This window comes from Dreissena polymorpha, chromosome 16 (assembly GCF_020536995.1).
Source record: "Dreissena polymorpha isolate Duluth1 chromosome 16, UMN_Dpol_1.0, whole genome shotgun sequence".
NCBI lineage: Eukaryota > Metazoa > Mollusca > Bivalvia > Myida > Dreissenidae > Dreissena > Dreissena polymorpha.
In genome coordinates, this window is record NC_068370.1 from 478,327 (window position 1) to 499,262 (window position 20,936).

General features: G+C 35.0%; 3 protein-coding genes across 5 annotated transcripts in view; 1 reads left to right on the forward strand and 2 right to left on the reverse strand.

Moving 5' to 3' along the window:
- LOC127862371 (uncharacterized) overlaps nt 1-20,936 on the reverse strand; it is a 148,402-nt gene that overhangs the window by 77,748 nt on the left and 49,718 nt on the right. The window lies entirely within an intron of this gene.
- Nucleotides 1-20,936, reverse strand: part of LOC127862702 (uncharacterized) — a 116,124-nt gene that overhangs the window by 49,475 nt on the left and 45,713 nt on the right. The gene's annotated exons all lie outside the window — the stretch shown is intronic.
- Nucleotides 17,027-20,908, forward strand: LOC127862704 (uncharacterized). The gene is made up of 3 exons (XM_052401958.1): nt 17,027-17,146; nt 17,201-19,131; nt 20,900-20,908. The coding sequence occupies exons 2-3, from the start codon at nt 17,248-17,250 to the stop codon at nt 20,906-20,908; spliced, it is 1,893 nt and encodes a 630-aa protein (XP_052257918.1). The 5' UTR covers nt 17,027-17,146; nt 17,201-17,247.

The window sequence follows — 20,936 nt, forward strand, 5'->3', positions numbered from 1 at the left end:
TTTTGCAAAAAAATCAGTGGCAGTCTTGCTTTGACCGAGTACTGGACATGATTTCAATCAATATTATCTGGATTAAATCATTTGAACACCACTATTACTTTTCTGACTTAAATAGTAATGTCTATGCTTTGTTTTACCTGTGGACCTACATTTTAGTTTAGTTAAAGTTGGTTGATTTGCTTGTTGTTTTGTTCAATTTTTTATTTGTGTTTGGTACATCCCATACACCATCAGTCACTAACTGTGAAACGATTATATCTCAACCGACTACTCGATTACTCGGGGTCTATGGAAATTACTAGGGGTATATGGAAAATACACCATGGGCACGCAGGGCTTTTTTTCCTTCTTTGGGACCCCCTGAAAAACTGCCCTTTCCCCTCGGATTTTTTTCCCCTCAGCAGGTAAATTTTCCCCCAGACTTCATTCCCCCCCCCCAATTTTTTTTTTTTAACTTCAAATACATAAGTTAACCTGATCCAGTGTAGAAAATATAACATATTGCATAATTAAATTATCTGTTGCCTTCAATTTGTTTTAAAAACAGCAAAATATGTTAAATTGATTATTTAAGACTTTCCTTATTTTCCCCAAAATCCAGTGTTTCGCGTGATTTTTCCCCAAAATCCAGCATTTCGCGCGATTATTTTTCCTCTAAAAAAATGCCAGGCTTTTTCCCCAAAATAAGATAAAAAACCCTGGCACGTACGTGACCCCTCTTAAGCCAATCGGATTAGGTCATTTTTGTAGGAGGTGAGATATAATGACATAAGAAACAGTAGCTAAGGAAACTTCAGCGTACAGTTTATATAGTATTGACAGACCTGTACGCTAAAGCAAACCCCATATCGAAAGTCAACCAGAGTAGTGAAATATTTATGTCACCCTATAAATCAAAGAAAGTTCATTTTCTTGGATACATTTCTACATATACTGGTGAATGAATATAAAATACTGCATCAGGGAATATTTTAAGATTCAAATTGTTTCAAATGCATTTTACAATAGATGAAAATAACTCTTATCAGCCTGAAATTCACAATTTTGTCGACATTGTCGCTTTGTCACGTGAGGAGTTTCATTTGAAATCTTTCGGATCGCTCTTGACATTTTTTGCTGAAATTGTAAACATTACTTTAATTTTCTGAAATCTATTATTTATGATTAACAACTTACGTCTGGTGGATTAAAAGACTGATTTCAAATGAATCAGGTAATTTAAAATATTTTTTACTTTGAGTTTGTATTTACACTACAATTTGTTTACCAAACAAGCAAAAATAATTTAAAATAACGAGAAATGTTATTCTGAATTTGAAAACACTTAAGCACATGGTATGTTACTAAAAATAGAAATAACGTCATATGACCGTAAAATCTCACATCGCTGTTTTTCTCTATATGTGAGAGCAGAAAAGATAAATGTCAAATGTTTAAGATAGAATTTTGTGAAAAAATATATCAGTTACATGTGAAAAATGTCAATCTTTCTGATCAAGTGGTTGATTTGGGCCAATAACTTCATTTAAAAGCTGTTTTGGACCGGTCTTTGTTAACTGTCAACTTTTCAGGAATTTTTGGTTGACTTACCTAATGGGGTTGGTCCATAACTTTAAAGTCGCGCCAGTCAAAAATCATAAAAAGCGACATTTAAAGTTATGGTAGCCAGATCTAACGCAACAGATGAGCATAGCAACGTACAATCTTATATGCCCTGCAACATTAGCGAACCAATAATTAGTCTGTTGTTGTTCAGAAACAACTTGACATGCTCTGTTTGACATGCTAAGAAATTATCCTTGTATAACCTTCTTAATGAGTTTATTGGTCCAAAAGTTTGGCATTTGGGGGGGGGGGGGGGGGGTGGGGGAATTAGTCAGACTTCAAGCCTCCAGAAAATTAGTCCAACTTGTTGAGGCTCTCAAATATTAAGCTACTTTTTATATTGTAATATTTAGAGCGTCGAACGGCTGAACCATTCGATTTATGGTGGAATTTTTTCCTTCTTTGTCTATATTGTTGCGCAAAGATTTTGTGCGCAACATTCAAGCCCCGATATAAGACACTTAATATCAACGGATTGCAATAATATTTACATACCTGTGTAGATAATTCATTTTTCGATAATGTTCCATAAAAATTATGGAATTGCACTTTGAATTTTGTACGCCTGAGCAACTTAAATCCAACCGCTATTCAATTTTTCAATATCTCTCGATTCGCTCGCTGTGTAGATATACATTGATAACACGACCTCGATGTAAAGCATCTGGTTTAAATGTGGAAGAATAAACGACGTAAAATACAGTTTGCGTTCGTCTGTTGTGGTGCAGAGTGTTACATAGTAAACCGATGTTATTATACTTTTCTGGATTAATTTAGCATTGTTTTTTTTTCCTAAAATGACAATTAAAAAGTTCTGAAATAAATTACATCTTTTATTTTTATACTGTACATAAATAATATTGATACAGATCGTACAGTATACCGTACTATGTAACGTAGAATGTAAGTACATAAAACAACACAGACAGAGGACAGGTGCGAAAAAGACATGCATGTTACGCGAATGCTTATGAGGGAGGGGTTAACTATCGACCATTATTTTTTATTGATGTCGGGCACGAAGCAAGAGTTTATCGCAGCTTGATTAGCAAGAAGTTGTACCATTTGAGTAATATAAAACCGGTAATTAGTACAGCACAGAACATTAAAGACGGTTTCGAGCATCATCATCACACCTTTTTACTGTAAACAAGTGTTACCTATGACTCATAATTAATACGATAAATTAATTGCAAGTGGTAAACAATTAATTATTATAGCGAGTAAGTTGTGCAAATGACTCCCGGTTACAATTATGTGATAACAATTTATTTAATTCCAGTACATGTATATTTCAACATGTCCATTTATAGAACTGATTCACCTCGTTTTTCTGACATTTATTCGACATGTTATGCGCTTTAACAAATTTTCGTTGAATTAATTACGCACACTTGTAAATGTTTCGTCCGATAATCGATAGTTAGAAGACTGATGATGGCAACCGGCCGTGATCCTCGTGGACAACGTGAATATCATGCATAATTCCGTCAAAACATTTATTCGACTCGTAAAGTGTGTAAACAAATTATCATTGAATTTATAACGCAACGGTTAATATTTGTTGAAATCTCAAATGGGAATAATTAAATTTGTAATCCGAAACCCATTACCGTAAGTCGATGTTAACGCGTTTTTAATCCGAAACACACTTCCGAATGTAATTGTTGCCGCAACGTTAAATATTTTTGCTTCAAATTAGCAGTGCTAATTTATTTTGTGTCGAATCTTTTTCTCAATTAAAAATAGCGCGAAAATTATGCAGCATGTACAACGTCGCGTCTATTGCATACAACTGGCGTGTATTGAGCGTTTTAACAAGCACACAACAGGTCAAGGGATTGACGCATATTCAGAGGCAATATTTCATCAAATCTATAAATAGTCACTTAAAAAATGGCAAGATTTGTGTTAAAGAAATAATTGAAAGCTTTTGTCGTAAATATTTACCAGAAAGAGATTGATAAAAACGGAATAAACGGGATTATCGGGTAATAAATAGAAACTTGAAAAATAGTAAGTATACAGTAATAGAGTCGGGTTGAAACGGATGTATTGGGGAATCATTCGAGTCGGGATTTTACTATCTGTGCGGAAAAGTTTTAAAACAATTTAACAATATAAAAAAAATATATTTTTAAATGACTGGGGGATTTTTTTTTAAGAGTCATAGCGCACCAAATGACGTCTTTTGACGCTGTTTTTCTTTGAGTTATAACGCACCACAGAACGTGAATTGACACGTTAAATTAAAAAAAAAATCAACATCGGGAGGGGACACCCCTACCGAACCCACCCCCAGTCGGCCCCGGGGCGCCTGAACAAATTCCTGGGGAACGCACTGCAGGTAATTAATGAAACCAACCATTCACAAATTAGTACAGTAAAGAAATTATATTATATCATTAAAAAAAACTTTGACAAATCAATCATTTAAGTTATAAATAAACAAAATACAAAATCTTAAATTCTTAGTAAGGAAATACATAATCTGAGATTTATAATTATATAAATTACTTCCCTTGAAAATAATTTTCTCTAACAAATCTCTATTTTTAGTAGCAAATAATTATAAGCCACTACCGTGACTGTAGATTCACAGGTAACCTTAAAGTACCTAAGAAACTTGTATGCCCAAAAGTGTCATTGTGTGCTTGGCTTGACCATAAAATGTCATTTTGATTATGCTTCAGTTGTATGGTTTCATATTATTATATATAATAATTATCTCCATTTAAAGCTTATTACTTCCCTTGGATTTGTATTTAGACCTTGAAGGATGAACTTGACCTTTTACCATGCTGTGTTTGTCAGAAACACAACGCCCCCTACTGTGCCGCTTTGATCTATTTTTAAAAAATATATAATTCCGCAGGTCAGATAATTATCTCTATTAAAGCTTAATATTGCTTCTCTTGGATTTGTATTTTCGACCACTCAAAATGTGCAGCTCCATGAGATACACATGCATGCCAACTATCAAGTTGCTATCTTCAATATTGCAAAAGTTATGGCCAATGTTAAAAGTTTTTTTTTGGATGGATGGACAGACTGACATACTGACTGACAGACAGTTCAACTGCTATAGACCACCCTATCGGGGGCATAAAAATAAGCAGTAGAAGCGGCTGTTTCAACGATTAAATATATTGCAATATTAAAAAAAATCAAAAAGCTTTCAGAAATTTTAATTGAAAGTTTTACCCCATTTTTTATTGAACAGCTTTGTTTAGTTGTTATTTTATTGTATTTAATATTGTTCAAAATTGTGAACGTCATTATAACAAGGGCTGTTTGTAAAACATGCATGCCCCCCATATGGGCTCTCAGTTGTAGTGACAGCCATTTTGTAAATATGTTTTTTGTCACTGTAACCTTGACCTTTGACCTAGTGATCTGAAAATCAATAGGGGTCATCTGCAAGTCATGATCAATGTACCTATGAAGTTTTATGATCCTAGCCATAAGCTTTCTTGAGCTATCATCGGGAAACCATTTTACTACTTCGGGTCACTGTGACCTTGACCTTTGACCTAGTGACCTGAAAATCTATAGGGGTCATCTGCCAGTCATGATCGATGTACCTATCAAGTTTCATGATCCTAGGCATAAGCGTTCTTGAGTTATCATCCGGAAACCATTTTACTATTTCGGGTCACAGTGACCTTGACCTTTGACCTTGTGACCTGAAAATCAATAGGGGTCATATTCCAGTCATGATCAAACTACCTATCAAACTTCATGATCCTAGGCATAAGCGTTCTTGATTTATCATCCGGAAACCATTTTACTATTTTGAGTAACCGTGACCTTGACCTTTGACCTAGCGACCTGAAAATCAATAGGGGTCATCTGCGAGTCATGATCAATCTACCTATCAAGTTTCATGGTCCTAGGCAAAAGCGTTCTTGAATTATCATCCGGAAACCATTATACTATTTCGGGTCACAGTGACCTTGACCTTTGACCTAAAAATCAATAGGGGTCATCTGCGAGTCATGATCAATGTACCTATGAAGTTTCATGATCCTAGGCCTAAGCGTTCTTGAGTTATCATCCCGAAACCACCTGGTGGACGGACCGACCGACCGACCTACCGACATGTGCAAAGCAATATACCCCCTCTTCTTCGAAGGGGGGCATAATAAAAATAAACTCTATACAGTGTAGAAGGTATTTTCTATTGTTTGGTTAAAGAAGAATAAGGTCCGGGAAAACCTTGTAAGGTCCGGTGAATTTTAAAAAGTTTTCGGACCTCATGTCCCGTAAGAATATTTTGTCTTTCACATGGGTTGCTTAAATAGTGGTCTAGCCATATTTATTTGACCTCTTATTACGACATTGACCTTGAAAATAGCAATTAGTTGTTTGTGTGCACCGTAAACCCTCTCATACTTACACTATTCATTAATCTTTAAGGCATGTTATAGAACAGACTAAGCCTTGCTTCATTTGATTTTTTACTACCAAAATTGACGTAGACCATGAATACAGTACAGGCAAAGCGGAACAAACGTATTTCGCGAAACGAGTCGTTGCCGCGTCAGTCGTTGAAGCCGCGTCAGTATGCGGCGGCAAGTCGCATTTCGCCGCGAAACTTTGCATCTGTCCGCCGAGGCATGCCGCGGTCCACGACATGATGCCGAGTCGATGCGATCATGAAATATTTTTTTTTTAAATTATAAGTTACATGTAGTTAACAAATTTTGAAAGAACAATTATAATAATAATTAAAATCATAATACATTTATTGTGCGCGGATTGTATTAGCATATACATGTAAGCATAGTTAATGTGTCTGGCCAATTATTAAGTTTGTTTCCCGCCCGTAGCGTATGTATTTCACTAAACAAGGTCACGTAATTATGTTTTCGCACATACAAGTGGTCAAGAATCCAGCATATGGTGGATTTATAAATTAATTGCATGTTGATTCCGCTATTATATTTTAGCTGAGAAAATTAGCAGTTTGAAGCCACATCAATAATCAAGACGGTGACGACGTATTTGCAGTTTTGTTAATTATCAGCTTATTACAACTATTGTTTGAATATGCGTATATAAACACATTTTATTTTGTTCATATTATACAGTTAATATCGCTACTAATTACCCGATAATCCCGTGTATTCCAGTTTTAAAGCAAATGCTGGTAAATATTTACAATACACAAACATTCTCGATATTTCCTTAAGTATCAAATACATTTGGGCATTTGTTACTATTTATAGAGATGATGAAATAACGTCTAATCGGGGCGTTTTTTTCTCCAATGAACACGCGATTTACGCCTGACGTGATGTTCATGTATTTATACAACACAAAATTCACCCAAACTTTCCAAATGACGTTCTACATGTCTGCATAATTTTTGCACGCTTTTTATGAAATAAAGGATATTTCAGCACTGTTTATTTGACGCTAGAATTTGCCAAAGGACGCGTTAGCATTAAAATTCTGAAGTGTGTTCGGATTACAAATTTAATAATGATAATCGAACGAAACATAAACAGTTGCGCGTAATTACCCAAACCAAAATCGCAAGCTTTTCTAACATGCTTGCTGCAAGCTTGCAGCAAGCTTGCCAAGGGAGCTTGCGCAAGCTTAGAATTGGAACCTCGCGGCAAGCTTGCGCGAGCTTGCGCAAGCTTGCTGATAATTCTTATTTGCGAGCTTGCGTAAGCTTGCGTTTCATTAAGCTTGTGCAAGCTTAGAATTGGAACCTCGCAGCAAGCTTGCACAAGCTTGCGCGAGCTTGCGCAAGCTTGCTGATAACTGTTATTTGCAAGCTTGCCGCAAGCTTGCGGCAAGCTCGCACAAGCTTGCGGCAAGCTCGCGCAAGCTTGCAGATTCCAATCTGAAAAAAAGAGTACAAATGAACAATTTATATTTACAGTTTATATATCCTTTTATATACATATCTACATAAAATTTACAAATTTTAACATTTTAACGAGTCAGTGCCCTTCTGGCAGTTGCACATTTACTGTTTATGATGTCGTTAAACGCTGAATCAGACAGGCAGGGTTCACCATTGTCTTTCTTAAATGCATTTAGAACAAAATGTTTCACGGCCAGTGTGGCAACACTTGGCAAACACGACGTTGATATAGAGGCATTATGGGCCTTCCTTGACCCTTTGGCACTGGACTTTGCGAGTTGTTCCCTGTTGAAAAGGACATCCAGCAGGGAAATTGTCATTTTTCGTGCATTGTTTGCTCCAGCATGCCGTGCTTGTGACAGTTGTCCCTGCGTGACGTACACTTCGTACTCAGGATGAAGACGAACCTTTTTAACACCAGAGCTCTGCAAAAAAACAATACCACTGAAATATTTTTCATTTTTATATACGTGATTGCAACCATGATTTTTAGCAGGAAGCAATTTCATGAGTTAAAATATTAAAAGAATAATTGATATGTTTCAAAATGATGCTCTGAGCAATCTTCTATTATATTTTTTTATGGAACTCATTGCAAGTTGAAAATTAGCTTAACAATTCAGAGCAAACAGTTTTGTAAAACAGTGTATAAGGATGTTATAGCATAGCGATAATATGATTTACTTGTGATAAAAGAAAACTCTATAATTTCTACATGAAGTGTGACAGGAAATCAATATGCTACAGAAATAAACAAATATCCTTTTAAATAAAAAAGTAGGTCATATTTAAATGAGTATTTTAACAGATAAGCTCAATGTAATTTTGCAATTTTCAGTTTCAAGTTTTTAATATATTATGTGCTGCTTATTGTTTTACCGTAACACATTCCTCCCAATGATAAGTCCCTTGCAGACTTTGATCAGGGTGGTCCAACTGCAAGCCACTGGCTGGAGGCTCCACGTTGTACTCATCGGCTTCCTCAACATCATAGGCAAGCCTTACTGGTGTTGGTTTGAACACTGTCTGCCTTGGTGCTGGCTCAGCTGTTGAAGTCTGCCTTTGTGCTGGTTCAGCTGTAGTCTGCCTTTGTGCTGGTTCAGCTGTTGTAGTCTGTCTTTGCGCTGGCTCAGCTGTTGCAGTCTTCCTTTTTTTCTTAAAGAATAAATAAATGATTATGTAACATAAGCTGAACAATTTTTTAGGATATAATAAAAATGTTACCAACATTAAGCATTAAAAAAAATATTCACAAATTCATAACTGTGAGTGCAGAAGATTATACTGAAGGAATTTGCCAAAACTTAACTTATGGAGATTAAAAAATGTAACACGACCAAAAGGTTCAGGGCGCAACTAAAAGACAAGGGTGCAAATCTGCGCTAGAAGTATTGTAAGCACAGTTAATTTGTTTTTCGAATAATGCCCACATGTAATAAACTTGACAAGATATATATATATATATATATAACTTTTCTTTTTGAACACCCCAAGGGGCAGGAGAGGGGAACATAAATGACACAGGGTGCTGCATGCACCATTCTTTCTTGATCTTTCCCTCAATCAAAGTTAAATTTTGACATAGAAATACCTATAACTTGTTTCCGCAAGACCTTTTTTGGTCATGGACTAAAATTGCCAACATGTGGGTTTTGGTGACAGTTACATATATTACATATAATTAAAACATATGAAAATTCTTATAATGAAAGCAGAATAGCTACAAGAGTTAATATTATGATCAGAAACTCAAAATGTGCAGCTCCATGAGATACACATGCATGCCAAATATGAAGTTGCCATCTTCAATATTGCAAAAGTAATGAAAAAACTTTAACATTGGGTAAAGTTTTGGACAGACAGAAGGACAGACAGACAAACAGGCCAAAAACAATATACCCCTCCCCCTTTTTAAAGGGGGCATAAAAAGGCTCATCTAACAAGCTTTAAAAAAAGCAGATATACATGTGTTGTATTTCAATATAAATTGATGAATGCTGATAGCATAAGAAAGATTGTATATCAGTAGAAGATAAAAAAAGTATGAGTATTTACAAAAAAAGTTATTGTGACAGTTTAAACCTTTGAAGGAAGAAAATTAAATAGTTACCTCAAATGATGAAGCAAGCTGTCTCAGAAATTCCACTTTCTTAGGAGTAACCATCACATCTGCAATAAAAATCACTAATGTTCATATCAAATCATGATACATGTATGATTCGGTCACAAAAAAAAACATTGTTTTGAATTCATAAGCAAGGCATAAAACCCTGACTTGAACAGCAAGTGGCCAGACACTCCACGTTCAAACATGTACATCATACATCATATATTTATTTTAATTATTGCTGTTCTGATTTGTTACATTATCAAACAAAAGATGTGTTTATCAGAAACACAATGCCCCCTAATGTGCCGCTTTGATTTTTTTCTTTTTTTTACCTTTGACCTTGAAGAATAACCTTGACCTTTCACCACTCAAAATGTGCAGCTCCATGAGATACACATGCATGCCAAATATGAAGTTGTTATCTTCAATAATGCAAAAGTTATGACCAATGTTAAAGTTTTCAGACGGACGGACAGACAGTTCAACTGCTATACATGTATGCCACCCTACCGGGGGGGATAAAAAGAAAATGGCCAACAGTGTATTTAGCATGACTGTAGCAGTATTTCATGAAAAAAAAAAGTTTATCAGTATAACATTATAATATTGGTAAATGACAACTGAAATAACAAAATCTGCTTGTCTAAACTATATTTAGGTTGGCCCGGCAAACAGGACATATGAGATGACTGTTATTGTTGAAAAGAAAGGATATTCTTACTCAACTATCAATCCTGAATGCAACATTACAAATTTAAATTATCAAAACAGCTGTATATTACCATCAGTGGTATTTTTTTCCTGACTTAGCCTCTCTAATTTCTCTCGTAGCTCATTATTCTCGTGCTTAAGCTGCTCATTTTCCAACTCAAGCCTGGCACATCTGTCCTGCAGCTCTTTTGTTGACGTTAAAGAATGAAAGGTGGCATTTGGTGCTGAACGTGACATCAGGTCACCATAGTAAGAATAACTTTCAAAGGCACTGTACGGACTGCTAAACTGGTTTGGACTGGTAAATTGGTTCCCATGCCAATATTGTACATTTGGCAGATTTTCGCTTACTCCCATGCTTATTTGTTCCTCTATTGGACTGTCCACTTCATCAATTTCATTGTGCAGGGGTAGTAAAAGTGTCGCAGGGGAGTTCACGACAGAGTCCATTTCAGTCACGTAATTAGTTTTGTCTTCCGCTTTCCTCCTTTCTAGTATCATGTCCTCCATCTGCCTATTTCTGGCATCTTGTTTTACTGCCTCCTCCACTTTCTTTTTTTTCTTTTCTTCTGCTTTGCTTTCAAATTCCTCGCTTGTCCTTTTCTGATGTGTTCCTTTTTCCTTCTTTTTACCTTGAATTTTAAAGGGTTACATCAAATATCAGCAAAAATCATAGTTTTAAAAGGAATGAACAGGCAAACTGAATTTAATTGTAAGTCTTACCCTGATACCTTTTACAACAGACTGTTTAAAATCAATTTGAGCGATACCATATTATTCCCATACGATAGGAGTTTCCATCTAAAAATGACAAGTAAGATAGTGAACAATGCAATACATGATCAAGCTAGTCGACCAGGTTTGTCTCTATCAGCAATTGTATGAATTGCATAAATAAATAAGCAATCCACTTGGTCCTGATTTCAAAGATGCTCAAGTCCCTAGCAAAGAAACTGACAGGTACATTACATCACTTTACCGTATTGTATGCAGATTACGAAATTAGACCAATTTTATCTTAAGATTAAAAGTAAACAAGCAAATTCGTTCAATTTATATCCCCGGCAAAACAAGAGCTTTGTCACAGATGTGACGTATACCCCAACATGCTGCATTGACACAGAATATATACAAAGCGCCATCACTCCCTAATTAACAGATGGTGTACAATGCCATTTGGTGTGCATCATCCTCTTATCAATATATATATACTCATACCAAGTTTCAATAAAATCCGCCAAAGCTCTTCCAAGATATGGCTCCAGACACAAAAGTGCCGGCCGGCCGGACAACGCCAAAACAAAATCCCTGCGCCTTTGGCGCGGGATAATAAAAAGGTTTAATATGCATCCTGTTTATGTCAAGTTCTGTGTTTATTCAAGAATGTGTAAACATTAATACAGACGTAATCTGATAAAAAATTTAAGTCCCTGATTGAAAAAGTTATACCCCAGTCTTGTCTTGGTGTAACTTTGATTTGTTATATTCCTCTTAATGAACATGTTTATGTACAAGACAATATTTTTATTGTATATGTACCTTAATGTTTCACTAACAAGAAAAAAAATATGAAATAAATCACTGGTATTATAAAGATTTCAGAAGCATTTAACCTCAAAAGAATGCTATACATGTACAAGCAGTGTTTATCTCTGCCTTTACATCGAGAGCCTCGTTTTCAATTCACCGAGTCACAAAATATGGGAATGTACTTTGAACTTGTGTATTCAACCTTATTAAACGCTCAACAAACAAATCACACTTACTGCTACTTTTGTCATGCTTTTTTTTGTCTTCTGTCTCATCTTCTTTGCCACCTTTTGTACTTATGACAGCAGTCTCTTTATGTGTAGTCTTTTTCTGCAGGTCTAATTCTGTCAATAAATAGTTATTTTCAAGATATTATTTTGGTTTCATATTAAGATTCTGGAAAGAGTTTTGGTCTAAACGTAACCCGTTTTATTTCTCGATCAAAACCTACACAATCATTTATCAAATATAAAGAGATTAAACTCCAGCGGCCCTAGCAGTATAGCACTCCCATCATCCACCATGCTTGGTCCTTTATTTTTGGCAAGTGACCAAAACATAACCAAACAATGTTAAAAACATACCTAGTTATAAGATATATTTATATTAATGCATATATAACACCCAGACTTCAGAGAAATTATAATTTACAGATAGAATTCATGCAGGAGAAGCAAGGAAATAAATGTTCTAAACTAAGAAAATACTCAACTTTTACAAAAGGGGTCACAAAGTGCTTGGGTTGTGCCAAATCTAAAGAAGCATAAAAATTTTTTGTAAAATGCTCTTGGTGTTTTATTAATAATGGTCAAAGAATATGTATTTTAAAAAGCGTATCACCATTGTCATCGTCATCAGCCTCATTCTGGACATCATCATTTGATACCAGAGCAGCAGCATTTTTCTGTCGTGTGGTCATTTTCTGCACTAAGTCCTTCTTTGACTCTGTAATACAAAAACAACTTATCATGAAGAATCTCTTACCGCATTACAACATACTTGCAAACCAGCTGTTTCCTGCCAGGGATAGTGGACAGTAGTGCTGCAACAATATACCGGTATATCGGTATATATTGCAATACGCAATCCGCATATTGTATTGCGATACTATTTTCATCATACCGGTACGAACATTTTACAAAAATGTATTCACATTTCATCCAGAAAAGCCATCCGAAATTGTTATATCAAGGTAAACAAAACAAAGCGGTGTAAATAATTTTTTACGTAAAAATAGCATTCTAAAAAGTGTATTATACGGAGTAGCGTTGTTACATGGGAGCATTTGTTCGATGCTTTTGAACAGATTATAGTTGAATTAATTGCGCACAACTGTTAATGTTTCGTTTAATTCTGAATTGAGAATTATTAAATTTGTAATCGGAATTTCGGAAACACGCTTCCAAATTTTAATGCTAACGCGACAATACAAAATTCTAGCGTAAAATTAAAAGTGCTTTATCCTTTGTTTCAATAAAAAGCGCGCGAAAATTATGCAGACATGAAGAACTTCGCATGGAAAGTATGGGTGTATTTTGTGTTGTATATAAGCGGGAACATCACATTAGGCGATTTACGTGTGTTCAGTGGGAAAAAAATGCCCCGGTTGGACGCGTTGGAAATAATGTTTTTGGCTTTTCAAGTTGTTTTTTTTTCAGAATGATTTCATCAATCAAATATTGTTTCTCGCAATTTTATATTACTAAAATTTGGACTTTCTTTTTTTAATATATGCCTTAATATAGGGAATTCTGTGGATATGGCCCTTTCACTACACGATGAAAATATAATAATGTATCTCGGTGTGACCCAAATTCGACGATATAATGGTTACATAAAGCAATATTTAGCAAATAATGAAAAAACTTATAAAGCAAAAAAAAAAAATTTTTTAATCGGCTGTCATTCTTTGAAATGATTCCAAGACAATAATCATCCATTTAAATTTAAACCGATAAAAATAGAACATTGTCAAATTAAGGTGTCGTCGAATTTGGGTTACGGTAGGATATAAATAACAGAATTTATAATGCAACCTAAATTATTGTAACTACTTGACAACGGCATAAAAACATAAAGATTTAAATACTTTTTATACAGGTTCCTAAAACAAAATGGTAACAAATCAATTAATAAGTCATTTTTAATGTATAAACTTTCAGAAAATATAGCCATATAAGCCATCCATGTGCCCCTTTAATGAATTGAAGCTGACTTGATAGTTTCCTTATCTGTTAATTTGTTGTTACTTTTTAAAATTATATTTGTTAAAATATAATTGATATCACTGAATTGTTATTCCTTAGTGCAAACATAAGAACGCACCCACGGCGAACAGGAATATGGAGGAACGAACTACCGAAAGTTGAAAATGCATTGTTACGAATGCGTTACGTTACGAATAAAATACCTAGAAATTTGGAAATATGCGAACAAAACCTTGAGTTCTAAGAAATAAATATGTTCCAAAAATGATCGAGCATATTTATAATCGAGTATGCTCTATTTAAAATCATCATTGCTAGTAAAACTTACCACTTATCTCGACTATGACCCCTCGCCAAAGTCCGAACTGAGGCAGCTTGGCAAGAACTTTTTCCCCTGGTTTGTATTCCATCCATGGTTTACGAGGCTCTTTGATAATGTTTATCGAATTGACGGTTGTAGTATTGTCATCCCAATCAAACCAACAGTACACGGTATTCATCGTAAAGTTTAAATTAAATAATGTTTTCCTTTCTTCTGCGACTTAACTTTCTGTTAAATAATGGCGGATTTCATTCAAATTGGCACCAGATTCTTGACCAATCAGTTGCGGAAGCTGGCAGTCGGCAATTTCCGTGCTTTCAAACAAATTGTGTAATATAATAAAATAATTGAATCGTAAATAAATTATAAAAAATAAATGGAAATCGACTGTTCAAGCAATTTTGATCGGTGTACTAACAATCTGCCGAAGGTGTAATCCAAAATACGAATAGTCGTCGATTGAGAATCTGATAGCAGATATACATGCGTACCCGGATGTTGCAGGATTCCATTTGGAATTTGGGTCAAGTCCATTTTGTGGCGGGTGGGGAGCATATTTACATATTCTAAAGAAATGTAATAACTCCTGCTTAAATAACATCTATTTGATAATCTTCGTACGGTTGTTAAATTAATAATTAATACAAAACGTATTTAAGGAAATAAAACTGTCCAGCATTTCTTAATTATGTAATTAACAGTATGGAAAATAATTTAACACCCCTTGAACAGGTTTTTTAAAAAACACGACTCGCAGCCACCTCGACACAAAACATGTCTTACAAAAAGTATCTGCAGGATGACGACCCTCTTAAACAAACACCGAAAACAACAAAATGGCGAATGAAAAAACGAATGAAATTGATGCAAAACTGTGAGACTGTCGGAGTAGAAGAAAATGTTGAGAATCAACCATCATTCTCGAAAATTGAGGGGAACGTCAACGTCAGCGATTCTACACATTATGAAGTTCTTCAAAAGTAAGAAGTTTGTTTGTTAAGCATAAATAAGAAAAGTAGTTGTGCCGGTACATGTCATTCGTCATAATAGCTTTAATGGTGTTTTTGACAGTTTATGTTGGTTTTATACCTTCAATCTTTGCAAACTAGATAAGCTAATTATTATAAAGTAACTAAACTTTACAATACAGAAGCCTTCTGAGGGGGCTAGTGTCCCTCAAATATGTAATTATGCAGTTACAAATAGAATTCAAGATGCAAGAGTAATTTAAATGGTTTCTTTATCCAAACATGCAAAGTGATTACGTCATACGTTCAGTATTATGTCCGAAACATTGAAGCCTACAAAAATAGCTACATGTAGATCTATCTATCTTGACGCATTCAGTGTCCATTATAGACCGCGCGATTCGCGCTATTTTATCAAAGATCGCGCACATGTTTAGCATGTGTGCGAGAAAATTTGCGCTTTCGATATCCAGGAGTATTTTTTTAAAGATCAAAGCGATATCGTCTGTGCCGACATTTGTTTAGATCGGCTGTCAATTACATGCATCTCTGTACCCATCTAAAGGTGGAGTGTCGTTGTGTTTGAAAATCGATATTGTCCAATGAGAGCGCACGCTTATAGGCTCATACCTGCAGTAAAATCATGCAGACACGCGTGACGTAATCGCCTTAATTGCGTTATGTTGTGGCAGTTTGTTTGCTTTTTTTATACCTACCACACTAATTGGATCCTACGGCGTACATCTCCACGATAATTTCGTGTCCAGTTACTTAGAAAACTGATGATGGAAACCGGGTGTAATCCTCGTGGGGATTGCGCATTTCATGCATACCATTGCAAAAACATTTATTCGACACGTAAATCGTTTTAACAAAATTTCGTTAAATTCATTACATCCAACTGTTTTGTTGCATTCTCAAATTAGCATAATAAAATTTGTAAACCGAAAAACACTTCCGAATTTTAATTTTAACGCGACGTTTAGAAATTCTAGTTTCAAATCCTTGGCTCGATAAAAAGCTCGCGAAAATCATGCTGCTTGGAACGCCGTCACGTCAAGGGCATGGAAAGCGCGAGTGTATCCATTGTACTAGCGAAACTTTGTAGCGCTGAACCCTGGATATCATCAAAGGCATTTACAGCAGTAATTTAAAATGATTCAGAAATATAATGAAAATGCGAAAGCATGTTTTCGTTTTTTAGTCACGTCAGTGCAATACTATGGAAAAAGCCGTTTTATTTAACGGCAGTTGCCATAGTATTTCACAGACCTGACTATGTAATACTGTTTAAGGTAAAACAATTAAACATTAAAACTAAAATTTATAAAAATGGTATTTGATAATTGCCCCCCCCCCTCTGTTTCTGAAAAAAACAACACTTTTTTTCAAAGTGAGGGGGGATTTCTACAATAGACACTGCGCAGTTCGTCTAAAATTAAGTTGGATAAATGGGTGCAGAGAAGAAGTATAGATCTATCGGTTGCTATTTTTAAATTATCTTAGCATCGCTCTAATGCCAATTACACAAGAAACATCCGGAACAAATGGCGACTGTTGTGCTTATGCATTTCTTGAACATTTTTTGAGTCATAATTTGCTTTAAACTAAATTGAGGTTTTGGTTAATATTAATATACAGGATAATCAGGTAATTAATTTTTCATCAAACATGTATATACTTTCAGTTACACTGCCTCAGACTCAGAAGAAGATGAACACAGTTCAAAAGATGCCTGGTACTCTGAAATAGATAGTGATTGGTGTCAGCCAAATGAAAATTCTGTTTGGTTTGATGCGAAAGAAGATGCAGGTGTCACTGATGATACAGACGAAAATGATTGGTTTGATGCGAAAGAAGATGAAGGTGTCACTGATGATACAGACGAAAATTCAACGAACCATTTTGCCAACATGACTGGGGATTCAAACTCCACAACCAGTGATGAACCATTGTATCAAGGAGCCCCTATTTCAGTTGCTGAAAGTGCTATTTTGATATTGACTTTTGCGATGAGACACAATCTTACAGGGGAGTGTTTGTCTGACTTGCTAACACTTATTTCTCTGCACTGTGTTACTACAAGTTTCCTACACTTATCGTTGTACAGATTTAGGTCTTATTTCAGTGCTTTGAAATCTTCTTTGTTGTTTCATAAGTTCTGCAGTAAATGTGATTTTATAATTGATGAATCATCTGGTGTATGTACTGTTTGTAAAAGTGATTTGAGTGAAAAGGGTAATGTGTCATACTTTGTTGAAATACCATTGATATTTCAAATACAGCAATTATTTCAAAGATCAGACTTTCATCTTCAGCTTCTGCAGCGATTTTCTAGAAAGAAGAAAGATGAAAACAATATTGAAGACATTTATGATGGGAAATTATACAAAGCGCATTCTGGATCTGGTGGCTTCTTGGATTCTCATAGTAACATTTCATTTATGTGGTATACAGATGGTGTGCCTCTTTTTAAGTCCTCAAAAGTTAGTATTTGGCCATTATTCCTTTCAATTAATGAACTACCAGCACAGTACAGGTTCAAACAAGAAAACATATTGTTTGCAGGACTTTGGTTTGGAAATTCAAAACCTTCAATGTCATGCTTTTTGAAACCTTTTCATGATAGCCTAAATGAATTTAAGGATATTGGATGTACAATTAACTGTATTCATTGCTCATCTATAACAGAAAAGGGTATGCTGTTATGTGGAACATGTGATTTACCAGCCAAATGCATGGTTCTGAATATGACTCAGTTTAATGGCAAGTATGGATGCCCAAAATGCAAACAAGAAGGAGAAATAGTAAAAACTGGAAAAGGACATACAAGAGTGTTTCCATTTCATGAATTAATAAATGAACCAAAGAGGAATCACAATGAATTCATTCAACATGGAGAAGAAGCTTTTGCATCTTCGCAGCCTGTCTTTGGTGTGAAAGGTCCTTCATGGTGGGTTAATTGTTGTCCAGATATTATTAATGGTACAGCCATTGATTACATGCATTCTGTTCTTCTTGGACTTATACGCAGACTTCTACAACTGTGGTTTGATCCAAAGTTTTCCTCACAATCTTTCTCTGTTTCACACCTTGTAAGTGTTGCAAATAGAAGACTTTCTTCAATTAGACCTCCATATTTCATAAAACGACACCCACGAGATATTAAAGAACATTCGAAGTACTGGAAGGCTTCCGAGTGCAGAGCATGGCTTTTCTTTTACTCTGTTCCAGTGCTTTTTGGATTATTAAAGGAGAACATTTTTAATCACTACTTGCTGTTAGTAGAAGCTATATATATCATGAATTTGGACTCAATTTCTACTACAGATTTAAAACATTGTGAGGAACTTTTGATAAAATTTTGTGGTATTTTTTCAGTCCTTTATGGTGATCAACATATGTCAGCCAACTTACACCAACTTCTTCATTTGCATGATACAGTTGAACAGCTGGGACCACTTTGGGTGTACTCCTGTTTTTCCTTTGAAAGTATGAATGGTGATCTTATAAAATTGTTTCATGGCACTCAAAACCCTGTTGTTCAAATTGCAAATACAGTATCAACCATGCTTAAGCTTCCAGCTTTTGCAACTCAAATCAAAAATGAAACACCCATTTGGAACTTCTATGTTAAGCTGAACTCGTCAAATTATCATTACAAACTTGGTGAAAAAATATTCAAAGGTGCATATGTTATTGGAGCTAAACATTTAAAAAAACTCAATGCCAAGTTTTCTGAAGTTGTTAGTCAGTCAGCAAGTTTTGCACTAGGTGACTGTTATATGTTTTACAGAGTAAGGCCACGACTTTTATATTTCTTGGTTTACAAAACCGCCGACCCTAATTTTTGGAAAATGGGAAAAAAAATAAAATCGGAAAATCGTCTTTTTTTATATATATTTTATTCCCGACCGCACTGAAAAACGAGCGAAACGAGAAAAAAAAAACGATCCGGTTTGAGTACGGTTGCGAATAAAATCAAGTAAGTACAATCAACGATTGGTTCACATATATTACAGAGATCGGGATATTTTTCAATGTGACACAGTATGTACCAGTCCTTTTATGGGCACTTCTCAAAATTTATTTAATTACAGACAATAGGAAAATCAGCGTCAGTAAAATGTCGACCGCATCAAAATTTATTTCCGAGTCTGTGACGCAACTATATTGTTTAACATGTTTATTATATTAAACATACCCGATATTATAGTAGATAAAAAAGTATTACCTTGCAATTTGATAATTAGTATAAATAATCCAATAAAACACTGCCATTATTTACGATATATGTGTTTAGGAATTTTGTAAACACGTCCGCCATAGTTTATAGGAACTGTACAGAAAGTTTGGAAATCGGAACAAATCGGTATATCTCGGAAAATCATTGATAAATGTATTTGTCGTTTTAATGCTTAGGGCCGAGAAATTTCGGCAAATCGGAACTCAACTTGCGTATTAAAAATACTAGCTCAATTAACCGTTAAACTCCGCCTCCGTTCTCTGCAAAAGATTCGAAGGCGGAGCTATGCACGTGCTATTATTAAATTGGAGGATTGCAATTGAGAAACAAACGCACGATTGGTTCGGCATGTTGATTGCTAGACAAAGGAAGCCAATTTTGTCGGCGCGAAATTTGTCGCTTTATTGCTTCAGACAGCAAGCGGCTTTCCTTTGATGACGTCAAACTGTCAATTCACACAGACTGCACATTTTCAGAAGACTTTAACTGGCTCCTTGTTTACAATTCCAGTAAAAACACTTGCTAACATTAAACTTTGGATTAAATTATCAAAATAAAGCAAAAGCCAAGTTGACAAATATGATTGTATTAATTCGCGTCAGTTTAAAAAAGACGTGTTGCGTTGTAAATCAACGAGTTTTCACGACAACAACAACTTTAACAAACATTACCGCGACGACGCGGGGATCGATCTACCTCGATTTTTTTTCATGGACGATGTCATAAGTCCAATAAGAGCAAACACAAACTTTGTGTATGAGTAGTTTATCTTATATAAGATTTATGCAACGGGCATCGCATTGCGTAATGGTGCGCATCGAATTACGGAAATGAAGCGCAGTTTTTCGTTTTAATGGGAGAAGAACGCATGTCATTTAATGGAGTGTTTAAAATTGCCTGATGTTACAAAAGGTGCTTTTAGGTGACTCATTTCATTTGAAGATATAGATGTGTTTCATTGCATAATTAGATTTTTCGTCTCTGTGTTAAGGTTATAAAAGATATGATGTCTTTGTTCTGATGTTATTAGTATTAACTTATTTTTCCAATGATGTTTTTTTTTTTTTTTTTTCGACCGCCCGATGGACCATTTTCAAAATAATTTTTGTAAACCAATAAAAAAAAAAGTCGTGGCCTAATGTTAAATGGATCCATATATCACAGTGAAAAATATAACACTTACTCAAGAAATTCATGTACTGTGATTTATGATGTATGTGGTACAAATTTCTGTGGACAGATAATGTTCTATGTAAAATTGTATCCAGTCTGTTATTGTTTACCTAAAGCTAATTGTATCTGTATTCCTGTCTATCTAGCTGTTTTAAAGAAAATCAAATGTGATAATGCATGTGC

Bases quoted from the DNA above. Each gene is read 5' to 3' on its own strand.
- LOC127862704 (XM_052401958.1), top strand. From the start codon at position 17,248: ATGACTGGGGATTCAAACTCCACAACCAGTGATGAACCATTGTATCAA.